The sequence below is a fragment of the Myotis lucifugus genome, unplaced genomic scaffold (assembly GCF_000147115.1).
Source record: "Myotis lucifugus unplaced genomic scaffold, Myoluc2.0 scaffold_37, whole genome shotgun sequence".
Lineage (NCBI taxonomy): Eukaryota > Metazoa > Chordata > Mammalia > Chiroptera > Vespertilionidae > Myotis > Myotis lucifugus.
This window is the reverse complement of record NW_005871085.1, coordinates 4,857,007-4,877,226: the sequence shown is the minus strand read 5'-3', so window position 1 is coordinate 4,877,226 and position 20,220 is coordinate 4,857,007. Positions and strand designations below refer to the sequence as shown.

The following is a 20,220-nucleotide window of genomic DNA, read 5'->3' as shown; positions in this document are numbered from 1 at the left end:
GTAGTGGTTAAATAGCCAGGGTTCCCTGACCCTTTGTCTGGGACCTTGTCCCACAGCCATAGTCACTAAATTTGAGTCAGGAGAAATGGAGAGGACCTGCTTAACTGCAGAGTTACCAAAAATTTTATTGGCTTTAGAGTCAGACAGACTGAAGTTTGAATCTTGGCTCTATCTTTGTGACCTCAGTAATGTGTCTTGATGCCTTTATAGTTGTTAGGAATAATGCTAATAAGCACAGAATGTCTAGTGCTTAGTAGGCATTAGCAATTGTGTATTGCAGTAGGTGGCCTTTTTTTTTCTTATACTTTGGGATAATTGAAACATTTTTGAGGGTCTTGCTTGACAAACCATTTATCTCAAGAATATGCAATTACTTTGTTATGTTTTGTACCAGCCCCTTGGAATTATTATTCTTTAGAGAAAGATAGGTTGTCAGAGCAATTCACTATTGGGTGATGTTTGGGCTTTGTTTACATTGCTTCATTGACTCACTACTAGGACTCCAAGTTGCTCTGAAGGTTTGAGCATTTCACAGAATTCTAGCAAATGACAAATGTCTTGCTATATGACAGCCTTTGATATCAAATGAATTTCTAAAATCTCCTTGAGATCCGCCACGGCTACTGAGAAAGGAGTTCTGTGTGTCTGGTCGGTGGGGTGGTGGTGGTGAAGAGACAAAGTGCCACATTTTGGTATTATTCATTGGAAAGTCTCAGAAGGTAGTCACAAGCAATCTAGCAATAATATTGTCTGGGGTAACGGAAGCAGCACTGAACTTGGAAGGGGGCCTGGGCTCTAGTCTCAACTTTTTTACTAATCAGACTGGTCTTAGGTCACTTAATTTTATTAAAAAGTTTGATTCTGGATTCCTCCCCTACACTATACTATTTCACATCTCTATTCCTTTGTTCATAGTTTGTTTTTTTGGCCTGAAATGTTTTATATCATCCCCATTTCCTACTCTTTACCTGGAAATCTTACCTATCTTCAAAGTCTTAGGTCAGAAAGAGCCTTCTTTAGAAAGATATTTCTGATCTACTAGGCTAGGATTGGTCCTCACCTATGATCCCACAGGTTCCATTGCTTCACTCTGCTAGATCCTGGTCATACACAACTATTTATATCTACCTCTTTCCTTATCTACTGTAAGGCCCTTGAGAGTGTGGGTACTTTTTCTGTTGTTGTTGTTATATCCTCAATGCTTCTCCTCTAGAATGTAGAGACAGAACTTTAGCAGGAACAGAATGCAGGATAGGGTTTGGGTAGGGAGAAGAGAACAATCCAGTGAGAACAAAGTCATGAAGGCCGAAATGAAAGAGTTCCATACATTTAATTATTTTATTTATTCATGGATTCACTCATTTTTGCATTCACTTATTTCATTTTCACTTTATTCATTTAGTGCAAACATATAGTAGGAGCCTTTTAAATGCCAGAATGCAAAGAATAAAAATAACTTTTATCTTTAAGAATTTTTCATTTGGGAGAAGGAGGGGTACAAACAAATAAGTAAACATTTAACAATATGGAATGATGAGTGCTGTGAAAGGACATACAAGTTACAGAGAAAGAACCTGAAGGATCTACCTATGTGAGTTTGAGGATTAAATTAAGCTTCTTGGAACAAATGACACCTAAGCTGAGTCTCAGAACATGAATAGAAGTGAACCAGACTGACAGAGGAAAAGAAGCATTCTGGAGCTATGTTTGTGGCTATTGGTGAGCCAGCACTGGCAGAAATAGAGAGCTAAGTCTGAAGAAGCTAGCGAACATGAGCTTGGACAGATTGAATTAGTGGCGTGGGATTCAGTCATGTTTAGAGATGGGAAAGTCATTTAAACTAAAATTAGGGAGCTCTCGTAGGTATGCCACAGTTGACAGTGGGAATCAATTTGGGAGATTTAGCTCATGTTGAGTTGGTTGGATTGTGTAGTAGACCCTCCCCTCATTTTTTCTCCGATGAAACATTTCAAGGAGGTATTTTCTTTAGGGAGAGTTGTTCTGTTTGGGAAAGAGAATGATCTCAGTTTGTCTTTGTGATGTGTTGCACAAGTATTTGCTTAGAAGGCAACTCTAGCATGTTGTTTCATTTGCTCAGAGCAATCCATGTAGGTTTTCCAATTTTCCAAATAGTTGGGGTTGTTGGGACAGGAGCCTTTAGAAAACAACAACCAACTAAAGTGCTTCAAAATCATTGAGGTAAGTGAAGAATAATAATAGGGAGATTTTAGAGGTACTCTATCTGTAGTCTTTCTAATAAGTGCATAATATTAATACCAATTTTATTCAAGTGGGAACAAAAACTTGGAGCCTTTCCGTTATTTTCCAAACTCATGCAACTAATAAGTGACATAGCCAGAACTAGCACACAGATTTTCACACTCTCAATTCTGTGCTTTGAGTCATAAATTGCTTGTCTCTAAATTTCAGGATCTATGCTGTTGACATTTCTATTCCTTTGAAACTGTAGAGGGTAAAACATTCAGTTACATAATTTGACATTTAGATGTGTTTTTCCTCTAGAGGTGAAATATCATATATTTGTCTACCAACTTGGCTTTGTAATATTTCAGCTTTAGTTTTTTGGTTGGCCCTCGGTATAAAAAAATGCTATTGTCCCACTTAGCGCACTGCGGAGATTTTAATGTATAGTCTTTCAAAGGTTTTTCTCACTTAAGCTGTTAGAACTACTAGTATTTTTAGATGTAGTCTATTGTCTGAAACTTTTAGTGCTGTTGATCTACTGTTGTTAAGGAGACATGGTAAATATGTTAATCAACTAGTAAAAATTGGCAGTAAAATCATGAAATTTTAGAGTTAGAAGAGATATTAACTGTATATTCAGAATCTTCTCTGGGAGTCATAAATACTAGTGAGAATTTTTTGCAAACTTCTTTAAAGTACAGGACTAACATGCATACAATATAATACTCAAATTTTAAGTACACAGTTCAATAAACTTAAGCAAATCAATACACCAGTGTAACCACTATCCTGACCAAAATATCGAATATTGCTGATTACCCAAAGGTAACAAATATTCTGTCATCTTGTAACTGGACAACCAAGGGGTCCAGGCTGCCTGTCACCACTTTAGTCAATTAAGCAGAGACAGAGTTCAATCATAATGAGCGTTTATTCCAATAATGCTGGCAGTATGGGAGAGCAGTCAATCACCCATAAAAATCTGATCTGACCCCCTTTGCCAGTTGGCTGGTTGTATACACACGAGGGAGAAGATAGCTACGTGCAAGTGCAAGCTACAAATATAACATGGAAAGAGGAGGGTAGAGTCTGCGGTCTGCCTTTAGGACTCAAAGTCTGATAACAAGGTAACTAATCTTCTATGATGTTACAAACAGCTCAGCCTGTTCCTGGGACTGGAGAATGGTCAGCGTTCCTGAGAAGAACTCCTGGAGGGGGTCAGGGTCCAGGCACAGCAACCAAATGAAAGCATGTCTTGTCCTTGGTCTGTTTTCAAAATGTATTTCTTTTCTGAGTAATGTACCCATCAAGGCATCTTATCTTTCTACAACTTTGTTTCATTGTCCAGTTTCCCAGGGTCTGTAAGAAAACTTCTTATCTATAGTTAGTGAGGTGAATAATGAATAGACAACTGTGGCTCTATTCTCATTACATGTCTTTCCCACCCTCAATTTCAGATTAGTTTGATCTAGAATTTCCTATAAATGGAATTATACTTTATACTAGAGGCCCAGTGCACAAAATTTGTTTACGGTATGGTTCCTAGCGGCTCCTAGCCAGGGCCTTCCTTCGTTCTTTGCCGGCCCCTGGTGGTCAAGCACATGTCATAGCGATTGATCGAACTCATAGTCAGTCAAACTCGCAAGGGGACACTTTGCATATATATATCTACACTAATAAAAGACAAACATGCAACTTGACCGTACCTTCGCTACACCTTAAGCCACGCCCACCAGCCAATCAGAGCGACTATATGCAAATTAACCCAACCGAGATGGCAGCTGGCAGCCACAGAGCTGGAGCAAGCAGGAGGCTTGGTTGCCCCAATAATGGAGGAAGCCAAGCTTCTCGCTTGCCGCAGCGGGTTCTGATTATAGAAGGTAAATAAATCCCAGATACCTGCTTTCAGCCAGCCGTGGCCACGGAGCTGGAGGGAGCAGGAGGCTTCCCTCCCGCCCGCCCTGGCCAGCTCTGAGCTCCTCTCAAGGCTACAAAGTTTCAATTATAGAAGGTAAATAAATCCCAGAATAAAAAAGAAAAAAAAGAAAAAAAGGAGAGGCTGGGAGCGTCCATCGCCGGGGAGGCTTGGCCAGCCTGAAAACGGCCCTCAGCTCCTCACCCAGATTCGCCAGGCACCCCAGTGGGAACCCACCACCCTAAAGGGGGTGTGGCCAGCCTGAAAACAGCCATCAGCCCCTCACCCAGGCTGTCCAGACACCCCAGTGGGGACCCCCACCCTGAAGGGGGTGTGACCAGCTGTAAACACCCATCAGCTCCTCACCCAGGCTGGCCAGGCACCCCAGTGGGGACCCCCACCCTGACGGGGGTGTGACCAGCCTGAAAACAGCCATCAGCTCCTCACCCAGGCTGACCAGGCACCCCAGTGGGAACCCCACCCTGAAGGGGTGTGACCAGCTGTACACACCCATCAGCCCCTCACCCAGGCTGGCCAGGCACCCCAGCGGGACCCCCACCCTGATCTGGGACACCCTTCAGGGCAAACCACTCGGCCCCCTCCCATGCACCAGGCCTCTATCCTATATAATAAAAGGGTAATATGCAAACTGACCCTAACAGCAGAACGACTGGGAATGACTGGTTACTATGACACACACTGACCACCAGGGGGCAGACGCTCAATGCAGGAGCTGCCCCCTGGTGGTCAATGCGCTCCCACAGCGGGAGCTCTGCTCAGCCACAAGCCAGGCTGATGGCTGCCAGTACAGTGGTGGTGGTGGGAGCCTCTCCAGCCTCCTCAGCAGCACTAAGGATGTCCAACTGCAGCTTAGACCTGCTCCCTGCTGGCAAGTGGACATACCCCGAGGGCTGCTGGGCTGCCAGAGGGATGTCTGACTGCCAGTTTGGGCCTGATCCCCCAGGGAGCGGGCCTAAGCCAGCAGGTGGACATCCTCCCAGGGGTCCCAGACTGCAAGAGGGCATAGGCCGGGCTGAGGGACCCCCCCTGAGTGCACAAATTTTTGTGCACCAGGCCTCTAGTCTATAATAATAAAAGCGTAATATGCAAATCGACTGCACAGATGTCTGGACGTCTTTTTGGACCACCTTCCAGATGAAGCCGAGGCTGCAGCCTCAGGATCAAGGCAGCTGCCACGGCTGTGAGAGAGGGATCGAGGCAGCCGCTGTGGCTGTGAGGGAGGGATTTAGGCACCTGCTGTGGCTGTGAAGGCCTACTCTTGCATGAATTTTGTGCATTGGGCCTCTAGTCTCTATATATAAAACCCAAGCGACCGAATGGCAAAACGACAAGAATGACCAGAATGACTGGTGCATACTGCACCAGCCAACCAGCCCAATCAGGGACAGAGCCAGTCAGCCAACCGCGCATGACCCCTTCCCCCTGCTGGCCCCACCCCTGACCTTCCCCCACCCCTATCACTGAAGTGTGACCTTCAGTGATTCTAAGTAAGTAAATGTTCTCCAGCCTTCATAGACCAGGAACCTGAATGATGAGTGATCAGGAGGAAAATTTCTCATGGTCTGGACCATCAGTCAGTTGTCCAGGAGAGGTGCCCAGCACAATCACCATCTTCCTGCGTTCTTTCTCCACTGCTTCCTACCAAAGAGAGCAGCCACATCACACCACGGCCTCTCTTGCAGTGGTTCTCAACCTTCCTCATGTTGTGGTGACCTCCAGCCGTAAAATTATTTTCGTTGCTACTTCATAACTGTAATTTTGCTACTGTTATGAATCATAATGTAAATATCTGATATGCAGGATGTATTTTCATTGTTCGCGACCCACAGGTTGAGAACTGCTGCAGAGGTTTGTCAGCTGGGAACTAAACCACATTACCTGTATAGGGAGAGGCTTAGAAATGGAAGCTGTAAGTGTCCCTGACACTAAAGCGCCTTTGAAGCTTCAACTCATCCGAAAGCCAACAGCAAACGTGTATACTAGTACACACTCAAAGATCTTTGACACTAATAACTCCTCCTGTGCCCCCCCCTCTTGCAGGCCTTGCCTCCGATTGCCCCCCCCCCCACCCCGATCAAGGGCGGGCGGCTGGACCCCACCTGTGCACGAATTCATGCACTGGGCCTCTAGTTATGTAAATCATAAACAATTTTTATACCCTCTTCATGCATGTGTGACATCATTATCCTCAGCATCCAAACCAAATTTGTCCATCCCTCTCTGAAAGTGAAGAAATGGAAAGTTACTTAATCTTTTGTTTTCTTTATATTACTTTCTTAATCTGTAAAATGAAAAATAATATTTACCTGTAAGATTTTTTAAGGATTAGAAACAATATGCAATGCAAAAATAACTGACCATTTCTGAGAAACTTAGTAGGTATTCAACAAGTTTTATATAAAATAATAATTTTAAGCCAAACAGACCATTTTCCACTCTATGCCTTAACTATTTATTGTTTTACTTTTTCATAGTTTGTATTATCTGATACTGCATTATACATTCATTTATTTACTTGTGTGGTTTTTTAAAAATATATTTTTATTGATTTTAGAGAGGAAGGGAGAGGGAGAGATAGAAGCATCAATGATGAGAGATAATCATTGTTGGCTACGTTTTGCACACCCCACAATGAGGATGGAGCCCACAACCTGGGCATGTGCCCTGACTGGGATTGAACCATGACCTCCTGGTTCACAGGTAGATGCCCAATCAGTGAGCCACACTGACCAGGCTATACCTGTGTGTTTTTTGTCTCCCCCACTAAAGAGTAAACTACATAAACGTAAAAACAAGATATATCTTTTTTATCTGTGTATCTCCAACACATAAATAGTTTGGGGAACATATGCGGAGTTCAAGAAATGTTTCTTGAAAGAGTAACGAGATTGATCCATGTTTATAGAACCTAGAGTCTCCCTTTTCACTATGGACCTGACTTAACTGTGTTACTTGGTGCAAATTCTCCAGTCCATGACTCAGGATAGGAGAGTAGTCAGTTATGTTTACTTTAGAAATAGGAAAATAGAGGATCAGAGACAGGAAGTAATCTTGCTTAGGTCAAATAACAAGACCGTGACATAAACCTGGAAGAGAAGACAGGTCTCTACTCTACCAATCCAGTGTTCTTCCCACCCAGAGATGGGCATTTTCCCATGCCGCTTTCTCTGTTTGTTTCCAGAGTCCACTGAATGGTGTTCAATAAAGCAAACACTAGTTTTAAATACAAGTCAACCTTTTCCTAATTGATTTTTCTCATTTTTCAACAGATTTATAATTGTCAATTTACTTGTTGAGTTGAAGGTGACACCTGGGTTTGTCATTCTAACCCTTGGAGTAATTTACCTCTACCTTGTAACACAGGTGCCTACACTTGTATTATTCTCTGTTGGCATTGTCTTTTCAATCAATCAGTCATGAAAAATTCATGTCCAAGGTAAGGCCCTAGTGAACCACTCCGAGAAAAACGCAATTATCTTTAAACAAAGGGGATATCTTAGTGTTCTCTGAAATTCATTGGAGAGAGCAGCCTTTAATAAGGAAACGTTTTATCTGCTGTTTGGCCATCCACAAGATACTTCAGCTTTTTCCATTTCAAATTGATCTCTTAGGTTTTCAAAACAACTATATAGTGAAGCCCTATGAATGTGGATTTTATAATTTTTAGTTTGTGAAAGCTCAGCCTGAGCCTTGCATGAATAGTGAAAAATGTGTCAGATAAACATAGGGTAATGTAAATATGATTGGGATAATGTTGCATCAATTATTTAAAACATATCTATTTCATGTTGAAATTATATACTATTTTGATTGTTTATTGAATTGTCCTCTAAATTTGGAGAGTGACTAGTTCTTTCTTCAGATGAAGCAAATCTTAACTGTGGCTCTTGACTGAATCCTTATATTGGTTCTACCCCAGGCCCCAACCATAAAATGAAACATGGGCCTGAGTATAGCCCTATATTGGCTAGAGACTAAACCTAGACCTCTATCTTATCAGTAGCCCATAAGCAGTTGTCAATGGCCTCAGGAGTACTGCATGAGAGAATTTGCTTGGCTTAGTATAACTGCTGACAAATAACTTCAGGCACATGGTCTGGTAGCAATTAGTAGTGTGGTCTGCTGTGAAAAGCAGTACCATAAAGCTAGTCATCTAAATTCCCAGGTGCTTTGGGAAAAGAAAAGGCCCCTTTAGCCTTTAAGCAGGTCTCTCTCTCTCTCTCTCTCTCTCTCTCTCTCTGCTGTACAGGTTTGCTATTCATCAATGGCTTTTTATAAAAAATGTTTGTCTTCAAAGGCAAATTGAATGCATGGATTTTTATAATATTGCATTTTAATTTACAATGTGATTCTAAGTGGGAGGAGAGGAGTTTGTGGCTTCTTTGTTTAGCTTAGATTGTCCATTCCTGAGGTAAGGGATGCAGTATGTTTTATTCTCTAGAGCTCCCCAATATGAGTCAAATAAATCTGATTTTGGATCTGGTTCTACCACTTACCAGCACTGTGTTCTTGGACAACTTATTTAATTTCTGTGAGAGCTTCAGTTTCCTCTTCTGTAAAATGGGAATATTAAGACCTTTCTCTCTAGAGTTGTGATTATTGTGAGATTTTACAGAAATGTACCCAGTCCATAGTAAAGACTTAATAAAAACAGAACCATAGAAATGTATGTCTTGGAGTTGAAAGAACTCTCAGAATACTTGCTTTAGCTATCTAGCTGGAGATTGAGCCTTTAGCTAATGAAAGTATTACCATTCTGACTTTATGGTTAGCTGAAGTAAAATAAAACACACTAAAGTTTACAAAGGCAAATTTGAACTTAGGCTTCTGTCTCCTAAGACTGGTATAATCTTGTCGAAACTTTTCATTTTACAAATAAGTCAAGAGAAAGAAACTGAGATTGCTTTATAACATATCCATTTTATCTCCCATGAACCCAGCCAAATTGCATAATTCTGAAGATCAGAAACTGATATTATCCCTACTACTTAAAGTTAGAGAGTAAAAATCTAGAGAAAAAAATGATAAAAAGTGTATATATATATATATATATATATATATATATATATAAACCAAGTTTAAATAGTATTTTAACAATAAATAGACATAATACTTAAGGAAGAATTTACTTGTATCAGAAAATTTATAAATATCGGGAAGAAAAATCAAAGTCTCAATTTAATACAAATAGTGTGACTATAAACTATAATATAAAGTAAATTACTTTAAAATTATTAATTTTCTTTTTCTTCTTTTAAAACTTTTATTCCAGATTTATTAAGCTATCATCTCTCTATCCTAATATATAAAAACCCTGGATCGTAACAACCAGTAATGACAAGGCTCCTCCAACTGGATGTCAGTCCTGCAGTCAGCACTGGGTTGCCGTGGCAACCCAGCCCAGCAGCTGACTGCTTCCCCTGCAGGCATGGTTCCCCAGCACTGACTGCTGAGGGGGCTGCGAATCAGGGACAGAGAGAGGCCTGAAGAGAGAAGCAGGGACTGATCCATTGCCTCTGTGGCAGCTTTTGATCAGCACTTGCTCCTCTCTTTCTCTCCCAGTCTGGCCAGCAGCCATGCCTCCATTTCTCTCCAGGCCTCCACTCCAGCTGCTGCTCAGCCCCGCCTTTCTGATCAGGCGCTGTTGATAGGCCCAGAGATGCTGACTGGCATAGGAACCAACCAATCAGAATCGAATGTGGGTGCTGTGAAGAACCAATGGCTGCCTAGGAGGCGGAGCTTCTGACGCTGACTGGCATAGACACCAACCAATCAGAACCAAATCTGGGTGCTGTGGGGAGCCAATGGCTGCCTAGCAGGCAGAGCTTTTGACACTGACTGGTGTTGAAACTAACCAATCAGAACCAAATCTGGGTGCTGTGAGGAGCCAATGGCTGCCTAGGAGTTGGAGCTTTTGACACTGGCTGGCATAGAAACCAACCAATCAGAACCAAATTGTCCAGCAGAGAAGGGCAGTTGGGGGCAAGATCAGGCCAGCAGGGGAGGGCAGTTGGGGGCAACCAGGCTGGGAGGGGAGGGCAGTTGGGGGTGAGATCAGGCCAGCAGGGGAGGGCCATTGGGGGCAAGATCAGGCTGGTTGGGGAGGGCAGTTAGGGGCAATCAGGCAGGCAGGCAGAGGCAGTTAGGGCAATCAGGCATGCAGGCAGGTGAGCAGTTAGGAGCCAGTGGTCCCAGATTGTGAGAGGGATGTCTGATTGCCAGTTTAGGCCCTAAACTGGCAGTCAGACATCCCCCAAGGGGTCCCCAATGGGAGAGGGTGCAGGCTGGGCTGAGGGAATCCCCCCTCTATGCACGAATCTCGTGCACCGGGCCTCTAGTCTCTCTCTCTTTCTCTCTCTCTCTCTCTCTCTCTCTCTCTATATATATATATATATATATATATATATATATATATATATGGCTAATATGCTAAGTGTCCCTCTTACTGTCTGACCAGTTGCTATGATGCACACTGACCACCAGGGGGCCTGCAGTCAACACAGGAGCTGCCGATCTGCAGTGACTTGGCAGGGGTGGTTCTCGGTTCTCGGGTGATGCACCCTGAAACCAGAGAGGAGGGAGCCTAATTCCTTGCAGAGATGCATGATTCAACCTTCAGCTGTGGGTTATGTTGCTGGGGCATTGTCAGCTCCGAATCTGGTTTACTGCACACCTGTGTTTGCGTCCCACATCCTGTATGACAACAACTTTGCAGAGTGCCCTCTCACACTCCAGGACCCTTTGGGGGATGTCATCTGGTTTTGGCATGATCCCTGAAGGCCAGGCCAAGGAACCCCACCTGCTGGAGGGACCCCGCTCACTCTGCAGACACCAGGGAGGGACCGTGGGAGGATGGCTCCAGGGTGTGTCTGGCCCATCTCACCCAGTCCCACCCCATTGGCCACCTTCTAATTAATTTCCTTTCAATGTGCACAGATCCATGCACCGGGTCACTAGTTGACATATAATATTGTATAAGTGTAAGGTCTACAAGGTATTGATTTGATTTACTTATATATTACAAAGTGATTACCACCATAGTGTTAGCTAACACCTTCATCACATCACATTATTCCTTTTTATAGTAAGAGCATTTAAGATTTACTCTCTTAGCAACTTTCAAGTATGTAATACAATATTATTAACTATAATCACCATGCTGTGATTCTTATATAAGAAGGAATAAGAAGAATTTATTCATCTTACAGCTAGAAATTTGTCCTATTTGGCCAATATCTCTTCATTTCTCTCATCCGCATCTCCCATAAACCAGCATTCTAATTTCTGGCTTCCATGAGTCTGGCTTTTTAGATTTCACACATAAGTGATGTTTTCCCCCTTCTTTTGAATGTTTTATTTATTTCTCCTCCTCCTCCTCCCCTCCTTCTCCTTCTTCCCCTCTCCCCCTCCTCCTCCTCCTCCTCCTTCATCGTTTTGCTCACTAAAGCATTATGTAGTACTTTATTTGGCTATTGTTAAATTACAAAGCACCCAATATTTAGTGGTTTAAAGGACTAAACACTTATTAATGCTTTCAAGTCCATAGGTCAGCTGGGTTGACCCATATTCATCTGTATTGGTGATCAGCTTTGGATTAGGTAGATAATCAGCTTATGTGGGCTAGGCTCTTTCCTATGTTTGCACGTCAGATGGCTATATGCTGGTGGAGGATGGCTTCAGCTGGAACAACTGAGCTCTCTTCATTGTGGACTCTCGTCCTCTGTCAAATGCTGGAGGTAGAGTTTTAAGAAAGAACATGAAACTACACAAGGCTTCTTGAGGTCTTGGCTCTGAACTAGTATGCTGTTATTTCCACCAATTTATATTGGCCAAAGCCAATCACAAGGTCATCCCATAATCAAGACACTCACCTTTTGATGTATGAAGCAGCAAAATCTTAGTACAAAGAATGTGGATGCAGAGTGGAAATAAGAATTGTGAAAAATTTTGCAATTACTATACACATATAATATATGCATTTGTAAGAAAGATAGGTATCGTGTCTCATCAAAGAAAGGTTGTACTGACATTAAACAAGGTAACCCAGGAATCAAAATAATTCCCCATATTATAATAAAAGCAAGTAGAATATAAACTAAGAAGTGGGTAGCATTAGAGGACCAACCAGGGTGTGGTAAATCCACCTTAAGCAAGGTACTGAATGAGCAAAAAAGAGAGGGATTTTTGGTTTTGCCTAATCATGGAAACCTATACATTCCTATTTGAAAATTTCAGAGGCATTGAGAAAAAAATCCACTGTGACTTCCTTCCCTTTGCCTGACGAGTAACCCATGTAATAAATCAAACATATGCGTACACATGTAACCCCACTTGTCCTATTGACTCTGTAGCAACTCTGGGCAATGAAAACATGGAGTCGGTAAATGTAGAGATTCATTCTCTTGGCACATTGTAGATTGGCCTAGGATTGGTAATTGGCAGCTGGTAATCTCTCCATTCTTCTTGACCTTTTCATCACCCTGGGAGGAGAACAGGATGTCAGTTTTGGGGTGTTCTTTCCAAAACATACATCTGAACCTTTCACACCTATACTTAAAACTCAGTATGGCTCCCATGTCTTTTAATGCCAGTCTCATCTCTTACCCAACTCAGTCCCAGAATTACTTGCTTTAGCCACAGGAAACAGCTTGTAATTCCACAAACTACTTGATCTTTGTTCTTGTTGCTCCCTCTGATTGTAATGTCTTCCATCTTTCTCTCCTTCCTGACCAGTCCTTATTCATCAGTAAAGATACAGCTTTCCTTCCACCAGACTACCTCAACATTGTGTGTGTGTGTGTTTGCACATGTGTGTTTTACATGTACATTTCCCCCACTAGGTAGTTCCTTAAGGAGAAAGGGTCTTATTCATTTCTGTGATTCCAGCACACAATGGAGTAGGAATCCTATAACTATTTATTAAATGTTTAAATGAATATTTCTTTTTTTAAAATATGTTTTTATTGAGTTTAGAGAGAGAGGAAGGGAGAGGGAGAGATAGAAACATCTATGGTCTGCCTCCTGCACCGACCCCCCCTCCCCCCGCCCCTGAGGATCAAGTCTGCAACCCAGATATGTGCCCTGACCAGGAATTGAACCAGTGACCTCTTGGTTCATGGGTTGATGCTCAACCACTGAGCAACACCAGCTGGGATGAATGAATATTTCTTGAGTGAATGAATGCGTAAATGAAATTTAGAACAAAATTTTCTGTAGGAAGTGCTATGAGATTGAGGAAAAGAGAGGCATTTAAAAAATAATTATTGTTGAAAGTATTACATATGTCCCCCTTTTTCACCCATTGACCCCCTGTAGCCCACTCTTGCCCCCAGCCCCAGGCCCTCACCGCCCCATTGTCTGTGGCCAGGGACCATGCACATATGCATACAAGGTTCTTGATTGATTGCTTACCACCCACCCATCCTCCCCCACCTTCTCTCTGAGATTCTGCACTCTGTTTCATGCTTCCATGTCTCTAGATCCACTCCATTTATCAGTTTATTTTGTTACTTAGATTCCAAATATGAGTGAGATCATGCAATAATTGTCTTTCTCTGACTGACTTATTTTACTTAACATGACACTCTCCAGTTCCCTCCATGCTGTCTCCAAGGGTAAGAGATTCTTCTTTTTTACTGCTGCATAGTATTCCATTATATAAATGTACCACAGCTTTTTTATCCACTCATTTACTGATGGGCACTTAGGCTGTTTCCAGATATTAGCTATTGTAAATTGTGCTGCTATGAGTATAGGGATGCATACGTTCTTTCTGATTGGTGTTTTGGGTTTCTCAGACATCTCTTGTAGCAATATGTTTATGGATACATCTCCTAGGGCAAAGGAAAAGAAACAAATGGGACTGCATCAAAATAAAAAGCTTCTGCAGAGCAAAAGAAATAGTCAACAAAATGAAAAGGGAGCCCACTGTATGGAAGAACATATTGGCAATGATACATCTGATAAAGGATAAATATCCAAAATATATAAGGAACTCATACAACTTAACAAAAGGAAGATAAACAATCCAATTAAAAATGGGCAAAGGACCTAAATAGATACTTTTCCAAGTGGATATATAGATGGCCAAGAGACATATGAAAAAAATGCTCAAAGTCACTGATCATCAGAGAGATGCAAATTAAAATGACAATGAGGTATCACCTCACACCTGTCAGAATGGCTACCATCAACAAATGACAAGTGCTGGAGAGGATGTGGAGAAAAGGGAAACTTAGTATACTCCTGGTGGGAATGCAGACAGATGCAGCCATTATGGAAAACAGTATGGAGTTTCCTCAAAGAATTAAACATGGAGGAAAAGAGAGGCATTTTTGTTTGTATGTTTGTAAATATTTATTCTGAGTTATAGGGAGAAGAACGCATCTCCCTGAAATATCTATTTTAATTCTGTCAAGTTGCTAATGCCCTTGTTTGATATGCTAAGCTTCCCTTGATGAGAATGTTTTGCTCCATTCTCTTTCTACCTCTTTATCATTATTTCTTCTTTGATACATGAAAAATAAAGAATATGTAAATTTTTGATACTTAGGAAGTGCTCAGAAGTTGTTTTCTATTATTATAGTTGTTACCATTACCTCATAGATTCCATTTCTTGTGATGCATTTTGAGTAAATAACTGGTAATTGAGTGTAAAATATGGAAAGACAAGATTTCCTAAGTGCCTACTTCCAAATAACTTTGACTCTTACAACCACAGGTAACCTTCCTAAATAGGCTAGAAAACATTAAGAAATGCATGGGTGAAGAATGTTAAAAGATAGTGTCCTCTTTGCCTGTAGTGTCACAGAAAGTATGATCTTTATGTCTGAGCACCTAGGATTTAAATCCTAGCTCTAACAATTAATAGTTCTGGCGTACGCGTGTGTGTGTATGTATGTGTGTATGTGTGTGTGTGTGTGTGTGCATGTGTGGTGTATTTTGCGGCGTGAGGGAGAGCGGGAGGAGTGACAAGCCAGTTAGCCTGTGTTAGCTTTAATTTCCTCATGTTTGAAGTTGGGCTAAAATAAATAACTTTTGTTTATGGATGTAGATGCTAAATAATCAAGTATATTTAAAACACCTGGGAAATATTCCTGGCACAGTGTAGGATATTAATGATCAATAAATGTTTTACTTTCTCATTTATTTCAGCTTCACATATGCACATTATTTCTGTATTAGATGTCCCCCCACCCCCTGCATTTAGTATTAATTTAATCCTGAAATTGCAATATGGCTTCCAGGTTCACTGGATCTGACACCTGGAATCTCAGAAGAAAAGGGGGGGGATTAAGCTTTGTGAGGTTCAAAGGCCATTTGTGCCCCTTGATATTGATTTTCTTAAATCGGACCATAGTCAAGAGCCTGGGAGAAGTAATTGAACTGACAACAGGCAGGTCTGGGTTATTAATAATGGAATAGCCTTGGACATTCTTGATGACTTAATTTAATGCAACAGGGAGTTCTGAAACTGAAATGCCTGGAGATGCGGTCAATGGTTAGATCTCTAAGGAGAAAGAAAAACATGAGTTATTCCTAAGAGCTTATTTCATAGAACAAAATATTTTTATGGTAGTTCCAAACATGAGGCCAGAGGAAGTGGTTAAGATTTTCTCTTTTCAAAAAAACCCCAAAATTATAAAGACTTGAAATTTTTTATTATATTTATATTTGCCCTTATTTTTGGTTAGAGTTATGAAATTTGGAACCTTAGTGGGCAGCTCAAGATCATGGGCATCTTATTTTTTTTAAATCCCCTGGATTCAATATCAGCTCTCCATCTATTATCTATTATATGACTTTAAACAAGTAAACTTTTGGAGCCTCCATTTCCACATCTGCAGTTATAGGAGAATATTTAAATCATTTAAAAAGTGTGTAAAACACCTGGCCCTTGATATTTTATAATACTTCACACAATAAATATTTGTTAACTGAAACAATACATGAATTTTGATGCTTCCCTCTTTGCCTCTGGATCGAAACACTAGTCTATGGTGATCCATTGAAAGCTTTCCCTTTCTGCAGCTACTCTGGCTTTCCTTGCTCTGCTCCTCATCCTCTGTCCCTTGGACTCTTTCCGTGGTCATTTAGTGTCTTTTAAACCCAATTATCTTTTCTTTCCTAGTCTCTTCTCCCCAGTTGTGACAAAATTATTAAAACAAGGGCCTAATTTCTTCTAACTTTAGTCATCTAGAACACTCTCCCCCATTTTTAAAGGGGAAACCCAGAGAGGAAAGGTGCTTACCCAAGTACCTATGCCCCTATAAGTTGATGTTAAAGTTAGGGTTGAGCCTAGTACCCCTAGGCCTAGCAAAGGATAACAAAGGGGGTGCAGAGAGGACATATAACCTCCAGTTCTAGTCAAAAGGGTGTGGAGAAGTTGCATAACTTTTTAACTTCAGTTTTGTACTGTTACTATCTTTAGTTTGTTGAACTTCAAATGCACGACTATCACTGTAATGATAATATCATTCATTTCCATGCAAATTCTAGGTCAGTCTCTAGAGAGACAGCACAATTAATAATGGCCAAAACTTATATAGTACTGATTATGTACCAAGTATGGTTCCAAACACTGTACACATATTAACTTATTTCATCCTCATCAGTAACCCTAGATACCATTATTATTCCCATTTTCCAGATGAAGAAACTGAGACGCAGAAAGACTTAATAGTTTGGCAAGGTCATACAACTTGAGAGTGTAAACTGGGATTAAAACTCAGGCTTCTAGGTACCAGAGTCTGTGGTGTTAACTACTGTACTAAACTGGAACAAACACATTGAGTTTCTGTGAGCATCATTTTTCTTCACTGTACAGTTTAACCCTGCTTATTTTTTCCAGTATTAATTATCAGGAAGTAGCAACTTGCATATAGCATAGTCTTCTGATAAACTTCTCTCTCCTTTTTCAGAGAGTTATTTTCAACATTGTTAACTTCAGCAAAACCAAGAGTCTTTATAGAGATGGGATGGCCCCTATGGTGAAATCTACGAGCAGACCAAAATGGTAAGTGACCCACCGATTGGGACATATTTCAGGTTGGAGAATTTGACCCAGAGCTCAAGTTCATCTGCTGTATGGATAGGGCTTAGCCTCACTGGCACTAAGAAGAATAAGATGAGTTTCTGGGTGGCTACTGGTTAGAAGAATAATATGAATTTCTGGATGGCTCCAGGTGCTGTTTTTTGTTTGTTTGTTTGTTTGTTTTGAGAATGTTGGGATAGAGAACATGCTCATGTTTAGATTGACCAACATTCTGAGGGAAGGTGTAGCCTATTATTTGGTTAATTTCATATCCTGCTTGCTTTTTATCACGATATCTTTGGAAACTTAATTAAAGTTGATTCTATGTTCTTTTAGCCTGGGCATAAATGTTGTTCAGTAACCTAGGAGGATAATGAGAACTACATTTTAGTATACATTTTTTTTGGTGTGTGTGTGTGTGTAGATGTTGTATTTTTGTGGATGTTAAAGTTCTCTTTGTCCCATTGCTCTAGTGAGGATGAGAGCTGGATAGGATTGCCCAATTATAGTAATAATGATGATGATATGGATGATAATAATAACTACTGTCATTACCTAGAGCCATTCTTTGTCAGATGTTTTACATTTGCTGTTACTATTCTCACAGCATTTTTGCAAGAGAGATTTTAAATATCCCTATATTACAGAGGAAGAAATTGAGTCTAGGAAAGGTTAAGTACTTTCTAAAGATGATAGATAGTAAGGGGAGGAGCCTGAGTTATTTTTATTACCCCACAATGCCATTCAAACCAATTATTTTGTTCATCCATCCACTCATTCACTCATTCAACAACTACTGATTGAGTGTACCAAAACAAGGGATTTTAAAGACAGAAACAAAATGTTATTCATCTGTCACACAGTAGGTGCTAAGTGAATGTTCCTTGAACTGAACTGAATTCATTATGCAAATTTACATGTAAAGTGCCTGGCACTTGCTAAGTGCTCCGTAAATGTCATCTATTATTAATAGTATTATGTAAACACTATACAAATGCAAGGAATTGTGAATATTATTCTAGCTTTGATCTCTGTTCAAAATTTAATGACTAGTGAGAAGATCATCTCCAAATGTCTATATTTATAGAAAACCAGCAATTCATAAATATTGAATTGTGCTTTTATCTATAAACAATACTTGGCAATTTTCTGTAAATGCTGGGCTGAGAAGATCAGGTTTGTAAAAATGCAGGCATTTGATGATGATAATGGAAACTGTTTATTAAAAGATAAAATATTTTCCTGGGCCTTTTTTTTGCTTTGCTGTATCAAATACACTAGACTGCTCTTCCTTAATTTCTTTTTAACAGTGGGTTCTGGACAAGGGATAGGCCTTTGCTTTGAGTCTCTGAAGTCAACCCAGGTGGATAACAAAAGCACACATGTCTCTAACAGGCATATGTGCTCATGTGTACTTCAAACCTTGCCTACCAAAGAACGTCACTATTGATATGCTCACCAGGGCCTTCAAAATAACATTGCACTTCTTTTACTGGCTCTGTGCTGGGATCTCACACAACAATAGTCACCCTCCCGTTTTCTCACGTGTTCAGTTCTGGAGTCTTCTCTTTTTCTGTGCTTTTGAAAACCCTTAAGCCTTAATTATTTCTTTTCATTTTGTTTTGTTTCTCATGGACTATCATTTGGGTCTTCTCTGTCAGGGCTTTTGACAAGATTTTGAAATATTAATGAGTCCTTGCATTTATATTATAATGCCTTAGAATTAAGTTAGTGTTCTTATTTAACATTGCAAGCTCTTAGCAGCAGCCATTATCCAGTCATGGGGTTTCTCTAATGGTCTGAAAGACATGAAAGCTTTAGAACTGAGTTTGTTGTAGTTTATCAAGCCTGTAAGGCATAAGGGACCAGAGCAAATCAAGTTGTTGATATGTTTAAACTCTCCTATTTTTTACTTTACCATCCCCAGCCCTTAGAATGCAAAGCTATTCACATTCTTTCATAGTCACCTGCCCCTAAGCTGATGTTTAGATATTTGTTTACTTAATAATATTTTAATGAGCACCTTTAAAGTGCCACACATTATTCTAGAAACTGGAGCTATTATATGAATATAGCAGAAAAGATACGTTCCCAAATGGAACTTTCATTTTAGAATTTTATTAACTGATCTCTGCAGTCTATTACTGTCCTTGCTACTGGTTTGTACTAAAGATTCTTTCTACCCCTTTGGTTCTAACTGCCTAGGATTTGCTTCCATTCCTTATGTTGATGACCTGTACCAGAAACTGTCTTTCAGCAGTCATTATCCTAAATGTTTTCAGGGTAAGATAAAGAAGTGTATGTGACTGACTCTCAGAATATTAAATTTTACTGAACCTAAGGTATTCATCAAAATTTAGGATTCTAGAGAGTGGCCTGACTCAAGGCTGACAAATAACCTTACAGATCCCAATGTTAGAATATCTTCTCTATTGTCTCCATAATTCCAGTTTCCCCAATACCCAGGTATCCATCATAACAAAGAGAAGTAGCTGATACTTTTCTGGTCTAGGGGCATTGCCTATTTTAATATTCACATAGACCATGGAAAATTTCTTACCATATGACAAACATTAAAAACCCTAAATTTCCTGGATAAAATATATTCCTAATTGGAAAACAAACTTTCCTTACCTTTTCAAGGTGAAATAACATTATTCTTCACCTATCCAAGGGAATTGTGACTGATCTCAAGCAAAGATGCCTCCAGACCTCAGCATAGGTCTGGTAATCAATTAGTTGTGGAAAGCAAATGAGCAAAAGAAGCAACTAAAAAGCCATTATGCAAACATATGGTCATTCAAGACCGTTCTGCCTTGAGGAGATAACATCACAATACCTAGCAGCAAATTGGAGAAGCTAGAGGATTCAAAAGTATCCTGCCCATTTTAATTCACTCTACTTCTGTTTACATATTAGTCTTAAAAGATCGCTGGTTGTTAAGATTCTGTAGCATCAAGTTTCTGCAACTGTAAGTCATTAATATTTTTTAACATTGTCAAAAGCTGAAATTGCTACTAGGCACTGCTGAGAACTGGCATTACAA

At 40.4% G+C, this 20,220-nt stretch overlaps 1 protein-coding gene across 1 annotated transcript in view; it reads left to right on the top strand.

The window, feature by feature from the left end:
- The window catches only part of AGBL4 (ATP/GTP binding protein like 4), an 887,859-nt gene that overhangs the window by 308,417 nt on the left and 559,222 nt on the right, over positions 1 to 20,220 (top strand). Inside the window, exon 4 of the mRNA XM_023752821.1 lies at positions 17,062 to 17,156. Within this exon, the coding sequence (XP_023608589.1) occupies positions 17,062 to 17,156 (95 nt within the window). The remainder of the gene's footprint in view (positions 1 to 17,061; positions 17,157 to 20,220) is intronic.